Genomic DNA, 13922 nt, shown 5'->3' with positions numbered 1-13922 from the left:
CCAGTACATAGTTGTGTATCAGTATCAAAGTATTACATACTGTATAAATTGTGAGTGCTATAGTTTTATATGCCTGGCTGCACAGAAGATTTGTTTACACCAGTATCACCACACACACAAATAATGTATGCCACAACACTGCGACAGCTATGACATCAGTAGGCAATAGGAATGCTTCAGCTGCATCATAAGCTCTGGGGCCACTGTGGTATATGCAGTCTGTCATTGACCTAAACATAATTATGCAGTGCATGACTGTAAATTCATCACTTCTGACAGAAATGTTCAGTGTGCAAAGTCTAGCTGGTAAGTATTAAGATTGTTTTTGCTTATTTTAACAAAAGAGCTTGAATATTCCCTTCAGAGATGTGGTGAGGGACGTAAAGGAAAGGAGAAAGCAATGAAAGCAATAACTGAAGAAGAAAAGTCTTCCTTTCCGCAAGTATTAATTCTAATCCCCTCCCCCAAATTAACCTTATGCTTCTTGAGTCTTGAAGAAACACCAGGATCCCACTTTTTCTTTCAGGATCTTGGGATTCCTTTTGGTGACATTGGTATTGGTTTGCAGAAATGTGCAAACGGAACCAAAAAGAGACTGAGGCAGGTGTCTCAAAGGGTTCTAGGTTTATTTAGACAACGGTGAGGATGTGCCCTGGGGGATAATCACATATCACAGTGTTATAGGAAAGAGGTCCCAATCCAGAGTCCAGACTCTAGAGAGGGTTCTTGGATGTTGTGTAAGAAAGAATTCTGGGTAAGTCCATAGAGTAAAGTGAAAGCAAGTTTATTAGGAAAATAAGGGAATGGCTACTCCATAGACAGAGCATCCCGTGGGCTGCTAGTTTCCCATTTTTTATTATTTCTTGATGATATGCTAAACAAAGAGTGGATTATTCATGTCCTCTCTCTTAGACCATACAGGGTAACTACCTGACATTGCCATGGGATTTGTAAACTGTTATGGCGCTAATAGGAGTGTAGCAGTGAGGACAACCAGAGGTCACTCTTGTCGCCATCTTGGTTTTGATAGGTTTTAGCTGGCTTCCTTACTGCAAACTGTTTTATCAACAAGGTCTTTATGACCTGTATTTTGTGTTGACTTCCTATCTTTTCCTGTGACTTTGACTGTCTTAACTCTCTAGGAATGTAGCCCAGTAGGTCTCAGCCTCATTTTACCCAGTTCCTATTTAAGATGCAATTGCTCTGGTTCACACGCCTCTGACATTTCCCCTCTCCTTTTTATGAGAACCCTTAATCCTAAGGGTTGCCAAGGGATAAAGATCCATCTTCTGTAACTTCTTGAGACTAAAAAGGGGCGATGATATTCCTGCCTGACCATTAGTGTCTCTTTATTCAGGGTAGAACTCAGTCAGAAAGCATCAGTATGGCGAAGGCCATTCAACATTCTTGAGTTCCGACTAAAGGTTGCATCTGGAAGATTAATACGTGTTCAATTTAAGGCAACATCAAATAAGCTTATTCTGCATTCCTTCACAAAGAGTACAACAGCAATATATTTCACAACAATGAAGCAAAATAAGTAAAGTTATTTCAAGTAAACCAAAGAAGGCTTTCCATGAACTGCTGGAATCAAGCTGATATGGGGTTGCTAGTCAATTCTAATACACATCTAGAATTAGAATACTGACCCAGATTTCTACATTACCCATCTCTCTTGTTTCTTCTGAGCAGCAGTTAGAAGGAACCAGCTCACTTGGTTGGTTCACAGGAATAAGCAGGGTTAGCCTAAATTACAGAAAGAAACTTAAAAAACAACTAATGAGACTAAAATCTAACAGACGTATCATAGTTCTTGAAATATAATATTTTTTATCTCTAGTTTCCTATATTTAATAAAGACAAATAGTGGTAAGACTGATTTGCTTTACTATACTAGGCATGGCTATTTGTAGAAAGTGCAGCAAGAATAATTGTTTCTCACATAAGCTCTTTTTAAATTGGCTTTGATGGAACTCTGTTCCGTAGAAGGAATTTTATTTTATTTTATTTTTAAACATTATTTATTTATTTATTTATTTTGAGACAGAGTTTCACTCCTGTTACCCAGGCTGGAGTGCAATGGCGCGATCTCAGCTCACCGCAACCTTCACCTCCTGGGTTCAGGCAATTCTCCTGCCTCAGCCTTTCGAGTAGCCGGGACTACAGGCGCGCGCCACCATGCCCAGCTAATTTTCTTTTATATTTTTAGTAGAAACGGGGTTTCACCATGTTGACCAGGATGGTCTCAATCTCTTGACCTTGTGATCCACCCGCCTCAGCCTCCCAAAGTGCTGGGATTACAGGCTTGAGCCACCGCACCAGAGTTGGGCCCTGCCATCAGTTTGTACCCACAAATACCCGTGAGTTGGGTAAATTCCTCTCCTCTTGAGGTTCCAAGATAACTTGGGGCTCCTGGAACTGTTAGAAAGTGACATTCTTTACTCACCACTGGTCAGAAATCTTGCACAGGCACTGCATAGGCAAGGTATGAGGCATTTCTCCAAGGGACTTGTATTGGCTTTACAAGTCAATTTTGATTGCTTAAAGGAAAGCATGCCATTCCAATCAAAGCCTTGCTAAAATAACCAGTTTTTCCAATTGTGTTCTGATACAAAAGAAAGCAGATTCTTATTCCAGTTATGCAAATAACTATTTGCCATAAACTAAGAGTACTCACAAATAGTTTTCTAATTCTGGAGAAATCAGGTAGAGAAACAAATATGCTCCAAATTTTGTTCACAGGAGTATACTTTTCTCAATTGTTAAAATCTGTAAATAGCTTCTGTTAGTACAGCCTATGCAGTTAACTCCTGTTCTGATATTCATGAACATTCCACTTCTCCATGAGAGTTCTGAAAATTGTTTCCTTTATTCTAATGCCACAGTTTTTAAAGTTACCAGAAACCTGCATTTAAGAACACCTGTCAAAGCCCTGTAGTGGATTATAAACCACCTTCTAAAGAGGACCAAAACAAGACAACAATTATTTGTGGATTACAAATGGCTTAGGACAGCCACAGTCAAAAACATGATTGAGAAAGACATTTGGTTACCTCTGTGGCATACAATGATTTTATGTAACAATTATAACATATGCTAAGCCATATTAGAATTATAGCAGTTTCTCTTAATTTTTGAACACATACCAGTAACATAAATACAACTCAAAGAAAGCCAAAGGCCATTTTATATTTGAGAATGCTTCTTGTATGATTTTTGTACCAAATAAGCCAAATGTTACTGTTGCATTCATGCATTATTGATGTCAAACCCCATTCTTAATAAAACCTTACAGAAATATCTATGCAGTTTTACTGTTTGACTATAAGGTAAGATTCTTAAAAATCTTTTATGACCCTTCACAATTTTTGTTAAAGAGAAGCTCATAGGCAGGAATTTGCTCTAAGAAAAACCTGTTGTGCTTTTATTCCAATGTATAACTTATGGAAAAACTGAATAGTATCCCTTTAATTTTAGCCAAATTTTTCAAACACAGAATTTCTTTTACAAGATTAGTTTTTCACAAACCTTCTACAACTTGCTTAAACTTTTAGCTTTATCATAACTTAAAACACTTCTTTAATCCTTTTATCTAGGCAAAAATTTCCACATTCCCCTGATTTTTAATCTTTTGCTAAAAGTACATTACTTTCTTTACACACTTTACATGTTAAACTGCTTCTTCAGTAGTTTCAAATACATGTCACACCATTAACTCTTAGAAACTTTTACTTTTGGTGAAAATCTTGGTAACTTTGGGATTTTAATGACATACTAGGTGTGGAGCCTAGCCCAGGACACACAAGGCAGAAGTGCAGATAAAGGCTGTTTCCAGCATAGCTAGGGGGCCTGGCTAACACCACATGCCCAGGCCTTATCTAGAATCTAATGCTCCAAAGTATATAACTTGAACAGTTTTCAAAAGCCAAAGAAGCAGTTTATGACTTTAAAGCATTTAGTAAACTTAATATCTGACCTGTGTAATTTACACCAAATGTTTACATTTTGGAAAGTACTTTATTTTACCAATAATCTTCAAAACTCTCTTTATTTCCCAAATATTACTTGAGTCACATGAACTAAATAGGCATTATACTTTGTACTTTTCTCACAAAATATTCCATTTAAGCTCTTATTACTAAACCAATGAATCAAAGCTCCCAGAGTGCTGTGATATAAACATCACACATACGACTTATGTAAATATGTAGAAGATAAAGGACTCATTCCCTAAGCCAGAAATTGAAGTCTGAACTTGGGCTGCCATTGGGAAAAGAGAAAGCATGGCCACGTGGTTACAAAGTCAAGCTTCCAAGAGCATAACTGACCAGTTTGCTGGGCTGTCTTGAAAAGCAGGCTTACAGGTGTCCTAAGCCTGTGCTCTATCCTACGGTACACCTCTCCATGACAGGACAATACAGAAAGACCCACGAAGCACATCAAATTTGCTACAGCTTACAACTAACCTTACAAATCCTTTTTCTCATTAATAAAAACTTCATGGGAGATAAACAATAATTTTTACCATTCATTCAACCAGAGAGAGAGAGGAAAGGCAAGAGAGAGAGAAAAGGCAAGAGAGAGGAGAAAAGCATTGTTTGTGCCAGAGTGGGGAAGGTGAGGCACTCAGGGAGGCCAGAGGAAGACCAAACCATGCAGCAATGTTGCATGTGGCCACTTGTCGGTAGTGAAGGGATCATTTTCCAGCAGTTCTATCAGCTCTTAAGTTTCCCCTTTTTGTGGAGGAAAAAGCTCCCCATGTCCCATGATCCTGTACATGCCTAACCCTGTCACCCATAGCCATCAGCAAAGAGTGAAAGTTGATTAATCCAAAGAGAATAGAGGTTAACATCCCATAGTGCCAAGTTCATTCTTAGCCAACAAGGACTTTACTGAGAGGGTCCCCTAACCCTCTTAAGTTGGGCCTCAAATGCAAGGTCAGGCAAGCATCCTTGCCCTTTATTTTTATTTATTAATTTTTTTTTTTTGAGACAGAGTTTCACTCTTGTCACCCAGGTTGGAGTGCAGTGGCACATCTCGGCTCACTGCAACCTCTGCCTCCCGGGTTCAAGTGATTCTCCTGCCTCAGCCTTCTGAGTAGCTGGAATTACACGTGATTTCCACCAGGCCCAGCTAATTTTTGTATTTTTGGTAGAGACTGGGTTTCAACATGTTGACCAGGCTGGTCTTGAACTCCCGACTTCAGGGGATCTGCCTACCTTGGCCTCCTAAAGTATTGGAATTGCAGGTGTGAGCCACCACCTGTAGCCCCTTGTGTTTTATTAAGAGAGGCCTCTAACCCACGCTGTCTTAGGAGAGAGTCTAACTCTCCCTTAGTTGGGCCTCTAACCCAATTCCATGATTTTCCCAAGTACCCCACCACTTACCTTAAGTCATCCAACCAGTGCTGCAGTCTATTTCCTTTGGATTGGGGGGTTTCCTCAGTATCATCCCTTCCATGGTTCACCAGAAAGACGTCATCGGACCCCACCACTTACCCAAAGTTAGCTATTGGGTCAGGGGGTTCTGCCCTATAGTCGCTTCCATGGTCGCCAGAAAGTACAGGAAAGGGGTCCTGATTCAGACCCCAGAGGGGGCTGCTGGACCTTGAGCAAGAAGGAATTCAGGGTGAGTCCATGGAATAAAGTGAAAGCAAATTTATTAGGAAAATAAAGAAATAAAAGAATGTCTACTCCATAGACAGAGCAGCCTCGAGGGTTTGCTAGTTGCCTGCTTTCATGGTTAATTCTTGATTATAGGCTAAACAAGGGGTGGGTTATTCATGTCCTTCCCTTTTAGACCATATAGTGTAACTTCCTGACATTGCCTTGGCACCTGTAAACTTATGGGTTAATAGGAGTGTAGTAGTGAGGATGACCGGAGGTCACTCTCATCACCATCTTGGTTTTGGTGGGTCTTGGCTGGCTTCTTTACTACAACCAGTTTTATCAGCAAGGTCTTTGTGACCTGTATCGTGTGCTGACCTCCTGTCTCATCCTGTGACTTAGAATGCCTTAACCATCTGGGAATTCAGCCCAGTAGGTCTCAGCCTCATTTTACCCAGCTCCTATTTAAGATGGAGTTGCTCTGGTTCACACACCTCTGACAACAGGGGCGTCTGTGACCTCTGCTTTTCCTGAAGGAGGCTTTGTGAACTTCAGTATTTAAAGGGGAAAGAGCAAGCAGAAAAGGGGAAAAGGGAAGAGGGGAGGGAGGCAGTGAGGCCAAGGCTTACATCTTGTGCAGCTCTGTCCAGCTTCAGTAAATCTACATTTCATATGTGAAAAGATGGAGTACGGGAGAATCCCAACTATGCATTACCTCCAGCTCAGTACGTCAGATTCTACAGAAGATGAAGCAAGCTTGTGAAAAGAGGGAGCAGAGGGAATGAGGCTGTGAAGTCAGTCTATGTATTGACCTAATTGTCTCTCAGTGTATTTATGTGTGTTAAAATATCCAAAAAGCTCTGGAGATGCAGCCAGAAGCTTTCTCTCACTTCAATAACGCCGGGGTGCTGGGAGCAGACAGACCAGTCTGGGAGAAAGGAGGGCAAGGGTGACTCCTCCTGAACTACAGAAGGCGATGATGCGGAACCTGCCATAGACAAGCTGCACGGGCTTTGCTGTCCTCCCCAAGCCAGTGGCCAGCCTTCTGTCCCCATGGGTTTCCCCGGGGCGGGGGGAGGCTGCTCAGCCATGTGAGGGCAGGGAACAAAAGCAGCAGCATCTCCAAGACAAGGTAGGGGGCAGACAGACATGATCAGGCTAAAGTTAGCTTTCAGGTGAAGAACTCAGCAACTGCCTAAGACTTAGAAACCAATGCACAAAGCTAAGATTTAGAAACAGATGAGCAGACGCCCATCACCCTGAAGACCGGCCCAGAGCTGGTGGTAGGACTGCCTAGAGTTTCAGGCTGGGCAGGACCACGAGGCAGCATTCCCGGTCCGGGATTAAAAGGCCACAAAGGTGCTTGATGCAATCCACAGGCGCAGGAAGGCAAGACCACTCAAGTGCAGCAGGCTAGCCTTCTCAGCCTTGTCTCTCAGGACTCCAGCGGTGGTTCTGCTGAGTCCTAAACTTACCCCTGAGGCTCGGCACCCCCCCACTGGAAACCAGAACCCGACCAAGCAGACCCAAATGCCGCAGAACAAGCTCAGGCTCAGTATTTCCAAACAGGAGAGAGACTGTCTCCCTCCACTCCTGGCCGGTCCCTCCCAGTGACTGGGGATTTTCTGTTGCTGGAGAGAGGTCCACTCATCTCCCTCTGGAATTCCGAACCTTCTGGAAGACTATTTTAGTTTTCATGTCTGTCAGTCCTTCACATAGTAGGGAGTCAGTCCCCCATGGGGGAAGCTTGAGTCCCAGGGCAGGGCTCACTGGACACCTGTGGGGCTAGAACCCCACCCTGAGCCCCTTCACCCGTATCCTCATGCTCCAGCCTCCCTGCACTTCTCCCACTCCCAGTACAGGCCGACCCTTTCCACCTGTGTTCTAGCATTTTCTACCCCTCCACTTGCCTGGTGAACGCCACATGAGTCTTCGTGGCCCCACGCAGAGGACTTTCCCTCTCAGCTTCTGCATTCCGTCCTCACTGTCCCCAGAAGGATTTGCATTTGTGTTTTAACAATTAAGAGCTAAAATTAGGGATAGGGTCTTGCTCTGCTGCCCAGGCTGAGGTACAGTGGCTTTAACACAGCTCACTGTAGCCTCAGACTCTGGGGTTCAAGGATCCTCCCGCCTGGTCCTCCTGAGTAGCTGGGACTACAGGCATGCACCACCACACTGGTTAATTTTTCCTTTCTTTCCTTTTATTTTTTTGTAGAGACGGGATCTCAGATTGCTGACCAGGCTGGTCTCAAACTCCTGGCCTCAAGTGATCCTCTCGCATCAGCCTTGCAAAGTGCTGGGATTATAGGCGTGGGCCACCTCGCCAGCCCAGATCTCCTTTTTAAACAGCAAAGGGCTTGATTGCCTTGCATTCCTCCATATCATCTCTTGCCCTGGCACTGCAGTTAGAAGCCAGCACATGCTGTATGCTATATAAATGTATGTTGAGTGCATAAATTAAGGGCTGCCATAGGAAATGCCTCTTACTAGAGTGAGGCTTCTGAGAGGAATTGGACTTGGGTTTAGAACTTCAGGGGAAATGATTCCTGTCTGATCTGTGGAGGGGTGACCTGCCTCGTGGTGGCGTGCAGCCTGCTCCCTAACCTGCTATTAAAAGATTGCTGGCAGAATGGTCTGCAGATCTTCTATGTACTGTAAATAATCAACCCAGGTAAGGAAAATTCCTCTGCATAGTTCTGCTAGTTAAATTCCACCCCAAACAAAGCTATCAGAACACAGTTATTTCTGTCTTAAGAAGGAACAGCTAATGCCATTAGAAATGATGGAAAAAAGAATCCTCTGTCTTTACAGAACAAAAAATGAAACCTGCTTCAGAAGACCACCCATGGTTCTAGAGAAAGTGGTTTTGCTGGTAAGCTTTTAAAATTCAGGTCTTTTGGAGAGGCGAATTTGAAAGCAGCCATAAATCACACTAATTCCAATGCCACTAGCCATTCATAAGATGACCCCACCTTGGCCAGCTGACTCCAGAGTAGAAAGCTTTCAACCCTCCTTTGGCTGATGTGTGACATAACCGATACTATGATGAACGGCTGCCTTGACTGAGGATGATTATATCCCCATAATCACATACCAGAACTTACTAAAACTTGTTTGATGTTATAGAAGATACTAAAACCTCTCACACCACTGTTCACTTTCAACACTGAATAATAAACTTAAGCTCTATCTACTGACCTTAGTTGGTGCCAAATTTGTTTTTTAAAAATGAGACAAGGCCAGGTGTCATGGTTTACACCGATAATTCCAGCAATTTGAGAGGTCGAGGTGGGCAAATTATTTGAGGTCAGGAGTTTAAGACCAGCCTGGCCAACACAACGAAATCCCATTTATATCAAAACAAACAAACAAACACCCCACAAAAAGTGGCCGGGCGTGGTGGCATGCGCCTGTAATCCCAGCTACACAGAAAGCTGAGGCAGGAGAATTGTGTGAACCCGGGAGGTGCACACCAGAGTGAGACTCTGTCTCAAAAATAATTAAATTTAAAAAATAAGAAATCAGACAAAAACTTCTTAGTTTCAAATGGGACACATTCAGAACAAGTAGCTATTTGCAGAGACCTTACTGAGAGTGGTAATGATGAAAATGTGCCGCTATTTCTGTAGAACACTCCAGACTGGGAAGAACCTTATTTGCTTTGAGTTAATTTTCTGAGTTAATGGATTTATGGTACCCATAAGCTAAATCGGTCTCCATGGACACCAGGAAAGTCCACGTACTCTGAGGGGCTGGGTGTGAGTGGGGCGTGGTGGGGGAAGAAGTCAATGTCTTTTCCTCAGATAATCCAGTGTCAACAGCAGAAACTCACACCTGAGGGCGTCGCTTTAACATTTTTAAAAGTTTTTTTTTTTCAGGAAGTTTAAAGTCCTCTCTCAAAACCTAATAATATCCTTAAAAGCTTTACTGAGTAGACGGAAGAAAAGGAAGGATGCGTCCTCTGTGGGAGTCCCGGGCTTCCTCTCTTCAGGCTCCCTCTGCAGGACACCTGGCTGAGCTCCATTAAGAAGGATACAAAACTTTCTCTTTAGTTCCTTCCCTCTTTGCACCATAAAAGGGAAACAATGAAGAGACCATGATAAGACCTGGATGCCAAGGCTTCTCAGGGGTCGCAGAGACCTTCCAGTAGCCTGATGGCCCGGTTACGTTCCCAAGCTCTCCCTCACGGGACACCAGTGAGGATTACAAATCACCCTCCAAAACCCTGAAGAGCCAGAGTGGGTTCCATCCCAAGGAGCAGAGTTTTTAGTGGCAGGGCCTCGTTATGCTGTCCAGGCTGGCCTTAAACTAGGCTCATGATCCTTCTGCCTCAGCCTCTTGAATAACTGGGACCACAGGCAGAAGCCGCTGTGCTCAGAGGGAGCAGCACTCCGCAAGGCCCTCCGACAGACTTCTGAAAGAAAAAAACACGTCCACATCCAAGAAATCAATCATTCTCTCACTGAACACACAACTAAGAATACCAGGTGACAATTTTATTCACAAATAAAAAAGGCATTACAACACTATTTAAGAAAATAATAATTTACAGTTATAAATTCCAGTATGTAAATGATGGTGAAATTTGCACAGTAATGATGAAATTTAAATTGATTTAATCTATTTTAAAGCAATGATGGTTCTCCTTTCCTTTCTTTTTTACTAGCACGACAGTCGTGCTTAACCTAGGGAATAGCAGTATTAACACTTTATCTAGAGTAGAAAAATCTCTATTTAAAAATATATTCCATATACATAAAATTAGAAAATCCATGACTTGACTTGGTTGTTCTTGAAATCCTTGTCTCACTCTTGCCAACGAGCTTCTGCAGCGCAAGAAGCCACAGTGGTTCCACCCATCACCTTCCTGACCTCAGGACTCCAGCAGCTGAGCTTACTGAGCGCTATGGGATATTCCAATAAAGTGAAGTGCAAACGATTTTTTTTCTCAAATGTTTACAAAATGTTACACAAACAGTGTAAAATAGAACATTTCTGTATATTTCTAGAGCAGGTAGAGTAAAATATCTTCACTTTGATAAAAATTACCCAGGGTTTATCCAATTCAGTAGAAAACGAAATCATTTTTCAACTCTCTACTGATGGAAAATGATGTTTTAGGATTTTTGGCCAAAGTCTCATTCCCATCAGTCTGACTTTCTCCAGCAAGTGTTTGTCCTTGAAGTTAATCAGGGCTCTACATATGGAAAATATAGACAGGCTCCACCAGGAACACAGCCCTGCCCGCTTCCATCATCCCTCTGCGGTATCAGACAGGGCCAGACTGCAAACAGCGTATGTGAATCACGGTGAGGGCACACGAGGAAACTCTACTTGCATTTTCATAGCCATTGTGTGGCCAAACCCTAACTATTTTACATATCCTAAAGGCAATTCTCCTAAGAGTTCATGACTACCAAAGGACCACTAGTTTATCCTTTAAAAAAAAAAAGGAAAACAGGAAAAGTCAATTAACTATGACTGGGCACTAGGTTGACAGGGCAGATTGCCCGTTGCAGTGAAACACTCTTATTTCCTATTTCAGATGAGGGAATTGAGGTCATGAGATGTACCAGACACAGGTGAGCTAGTAAACACATATCAGAACCTAAACTGTGGAGAAAAGGCCACAGGAGAGAGGGCTCATTAAAATTTACTCATACCTCACAAAGAGAGAAAAACATGGGTAATATGTGAGAAGATACAAATGTCCTAGGAAAGATGGATGCATTTTAATATTCAGTTTAAATGTTAAAAGACAGTGCCTTGGGCAGGGCAGTTCATAGTGCACTCGAACATACTGATGTTCAAAAGTCTAAAAAATAAACCCTCTTCAACTAAGTCCTCTCCAGGGCATAAAGATTAAGGGCAAATAAATCATTCCTTATTTCGTGACTGAACAGGGTTAATTTCTGTCTTAGCTCTAGAGACAATGCTAGTGTGTAAATACCGAGCAGGTAGGGGATGGAGCACCTTAATAGAAAGAAGCACCATCCTCTTAACTCCCACATCAGATGGCTAAAGTAGGAGATGATATGCTAACTAATCTGGTCCTGGTCAAACTACACGAGGGCGGTTACAGCTGGTTCATCTAAACCCCTACAAATTGTGTGTTTTCTTCTAGTCCTAACATGGTATGTTCTCATGGAAGACTACTTCAGTAGGAGGGGAACCTGACATGTTGTAATTTCTAAAGCCTTTAGTACAAGATACAATGCAAGTAAAAGATCATTTATGTTTATAAATACCCTTTTTCTATAAAAGAAATTCTGAATCTTCTAAGCTCAGGCAGAGGGACAGATGCAACAAATGTTTCTATATCAACTAATTTTCATATAAATATGCCAGCCTTGGCATACAAGTCTCTACACTGTGGTAACTCCGGGCAATGGGCTACCTTTTCTCTACCACAATCCCCAGCCCAGGTGCTCTCCTGAGATCAGCACCAGCAGGTGTTCGTGAGACGGAGGCTGAGGTCAGAAGTGTGGACTCTGGAAAAAGCTATCTTCCTCTGTCTGATTCCTCTGATTCAGTTAACCTCATCTAATAAACCCAAGATTTAGGCAGGCAGCTTGTGGGCCATTCTAACCACCAATGCGAATCAGTTTAGATGATGAAAAAGTATCCTTCTCAAATAGCAACACTCACTTTTGAACCCATTCTACATGAAAGCCAAGGTAATTTATCTGACATTTCATAGGCGATATGAAAATATTTCTGGAAAGCAAAAGTATACTCTGAGTCTTCAGTCTTGTACAACCATATTCACCATGAAAAAAAGCATGAAGGCATTTCTGTTTCTTGTTATATGTCCCCAATCTCTTAGGCTGCCAACTCAACCCATCCGTCTTTGAAGTCACTTTTGTGGCAGAGAAGCTTCTTATGTAGGAAAGACGCAGAATATCCTAAGTTGGCCTACAGCCCTTTCTTGTTATTCATTGAGGTTTCAGCTTACAGCTGGTCTGGCTCAGAAGCAACTGGCTGAAAGGCTTAAAACGCCATCAGTTTGGTTCAGATTTATTTTTTCCCAGAAGCCATGCAAGGTCCAGACTGCTCAGTCCATAAGCTTAACAAAGGAGTACTCTTTGGGTGCCAGCATACCCTTCAACTGCAGAAAGAAGCAGGCCCTTTAAGCTTCCTAAAATAGAAACAGAAAGGACGTTTTAAAAACAATGTCTTGCAAATTAATTCTGCTAAATTTTGATGGTGGATAATTATTATGCATAACTTTTACTAATAGTATACATGAATTTAATAGCATATGGACAAGAAACTCAATTAGTAGTATCCAAATATCCAGTTACCCATGTAATCTCAGGATAAAATAAAGGTTTTCATAACAATTCACAGTCACCCAACATCTGCAGAGTACTTAAAAGATGATACTGTAACCCACAGCAATCACAATGTATTAACAAACAATTCTTTTGTGAGCTTTCAACCATATTAAACATTTAAAGAGTTTTTCTTCTGTGCTGTGTTCTTTTAAAGCATTTGTAGGTAAATATTTTAGGATTTTTCATTCCTTTCTTTCAAAGAACAAAGATGATGAATGAACAGTGCCATTCTTTATCTGCCAACTTAGTCTTTGGATGTAAAATTTCCATTAAACTATTAGAGAATATTCAGAAATAAGGAATAAGATTTCTCTTTTTTTTTTTTTTTTGAGACGGAGTTTCGCTCCTGTTACCCAGGCTGGAGTGCAATGGCGCGATCTCGGCTCACCGCAACCTCCGCCTCCTGGGTTCAGGCAATTCTCCTGCCTCAGCCTCCTGAGTAGCTGGGATTATAGGCACATGCCACCATGCCCAGCTAATTTTTTGTATTTTTAGTAGAGACGGGGTTTCACCATGTTGACCAGGATCGTCTCGATCTCCTGACCTCGTGATCCACTCGCTTTGGCCTCCCAAAGTGCTGGGATTACAGGCTTGAGCCACCGCACCAGGCCAAGATTTCTCTTATAACAATCCCTCTAGAATACTCACCATCCTCAGGGGGAAAATATCCTCAGCAAAGTGTAGCATTAGGCATGTCCTCATCACAAAGGGCACTGACCTCAATGCAGGAAGGGGACAAGTGAAACCACTGAACATTAATTTCATGTATTAATCCTTCACTAACTTGCTCATCCCCCATTTGGCACTCAAAAAAAATCATTCCTAGGTCTAAGGAGGTTATCTAGAAGTGAAATCTTCTGAAATACTTCCAATAACAGGAGATGGTTTTACCAAATATGTTGATCAACTGACATGCTTAAGATAACTACATTAACCCTTCTGTGGGAGGCAAATTATCCTCATTTTGCCAATAAGGAAA

At 42.1% G+C, this 13922-nt stretch overlaps 1 protein-coding gene across 6 annotated transcripts in view; it reads right to left on the bottom strand.

The window, feature by feature from the left end:
* Positions 1-10087: 10087 nt before the first annotated feature.
* Positions 10088-13922, bottom strand: part of TNFRSF19 (TNF receptor superfamily member 19) — a 109358-nt gene continuing 105523 nt past the window's right edge. For all 6 annotated transcript variants that reach the window (XR_008481772.2, XR_008481771.2, XM_008998029.5 and 3 more), the window contains one exon: positions 10088-12744. Coding sequence is in view for 4 of the 6 variants with exons in the window: in XM_078375177.1 (XP_078231303.1) it covers positions 12711-12744 (34 nt within the window). In the remaining 2 variants the exon portion in view is untranslated. The remainder of the gene's footprint in view (positions 12745-13922) is intronic.

This window comes from Callithrix jacchus, chromosome 5 (assembly GCF_049354715.1).
Source record: "Callithrix jacchus isolate 240 chromosome 5, calJac240_pri, whole genome shotgun sequence".
Lineage (NCBI taxonomy): Eukaryota > Metazoa > Chordata > Mammalia > Primates > Cebidae > Callithrix > Callithrix jacchus.
This window is presented reverse-complemented; position numbering and strand designations above follow the sequence as displayed.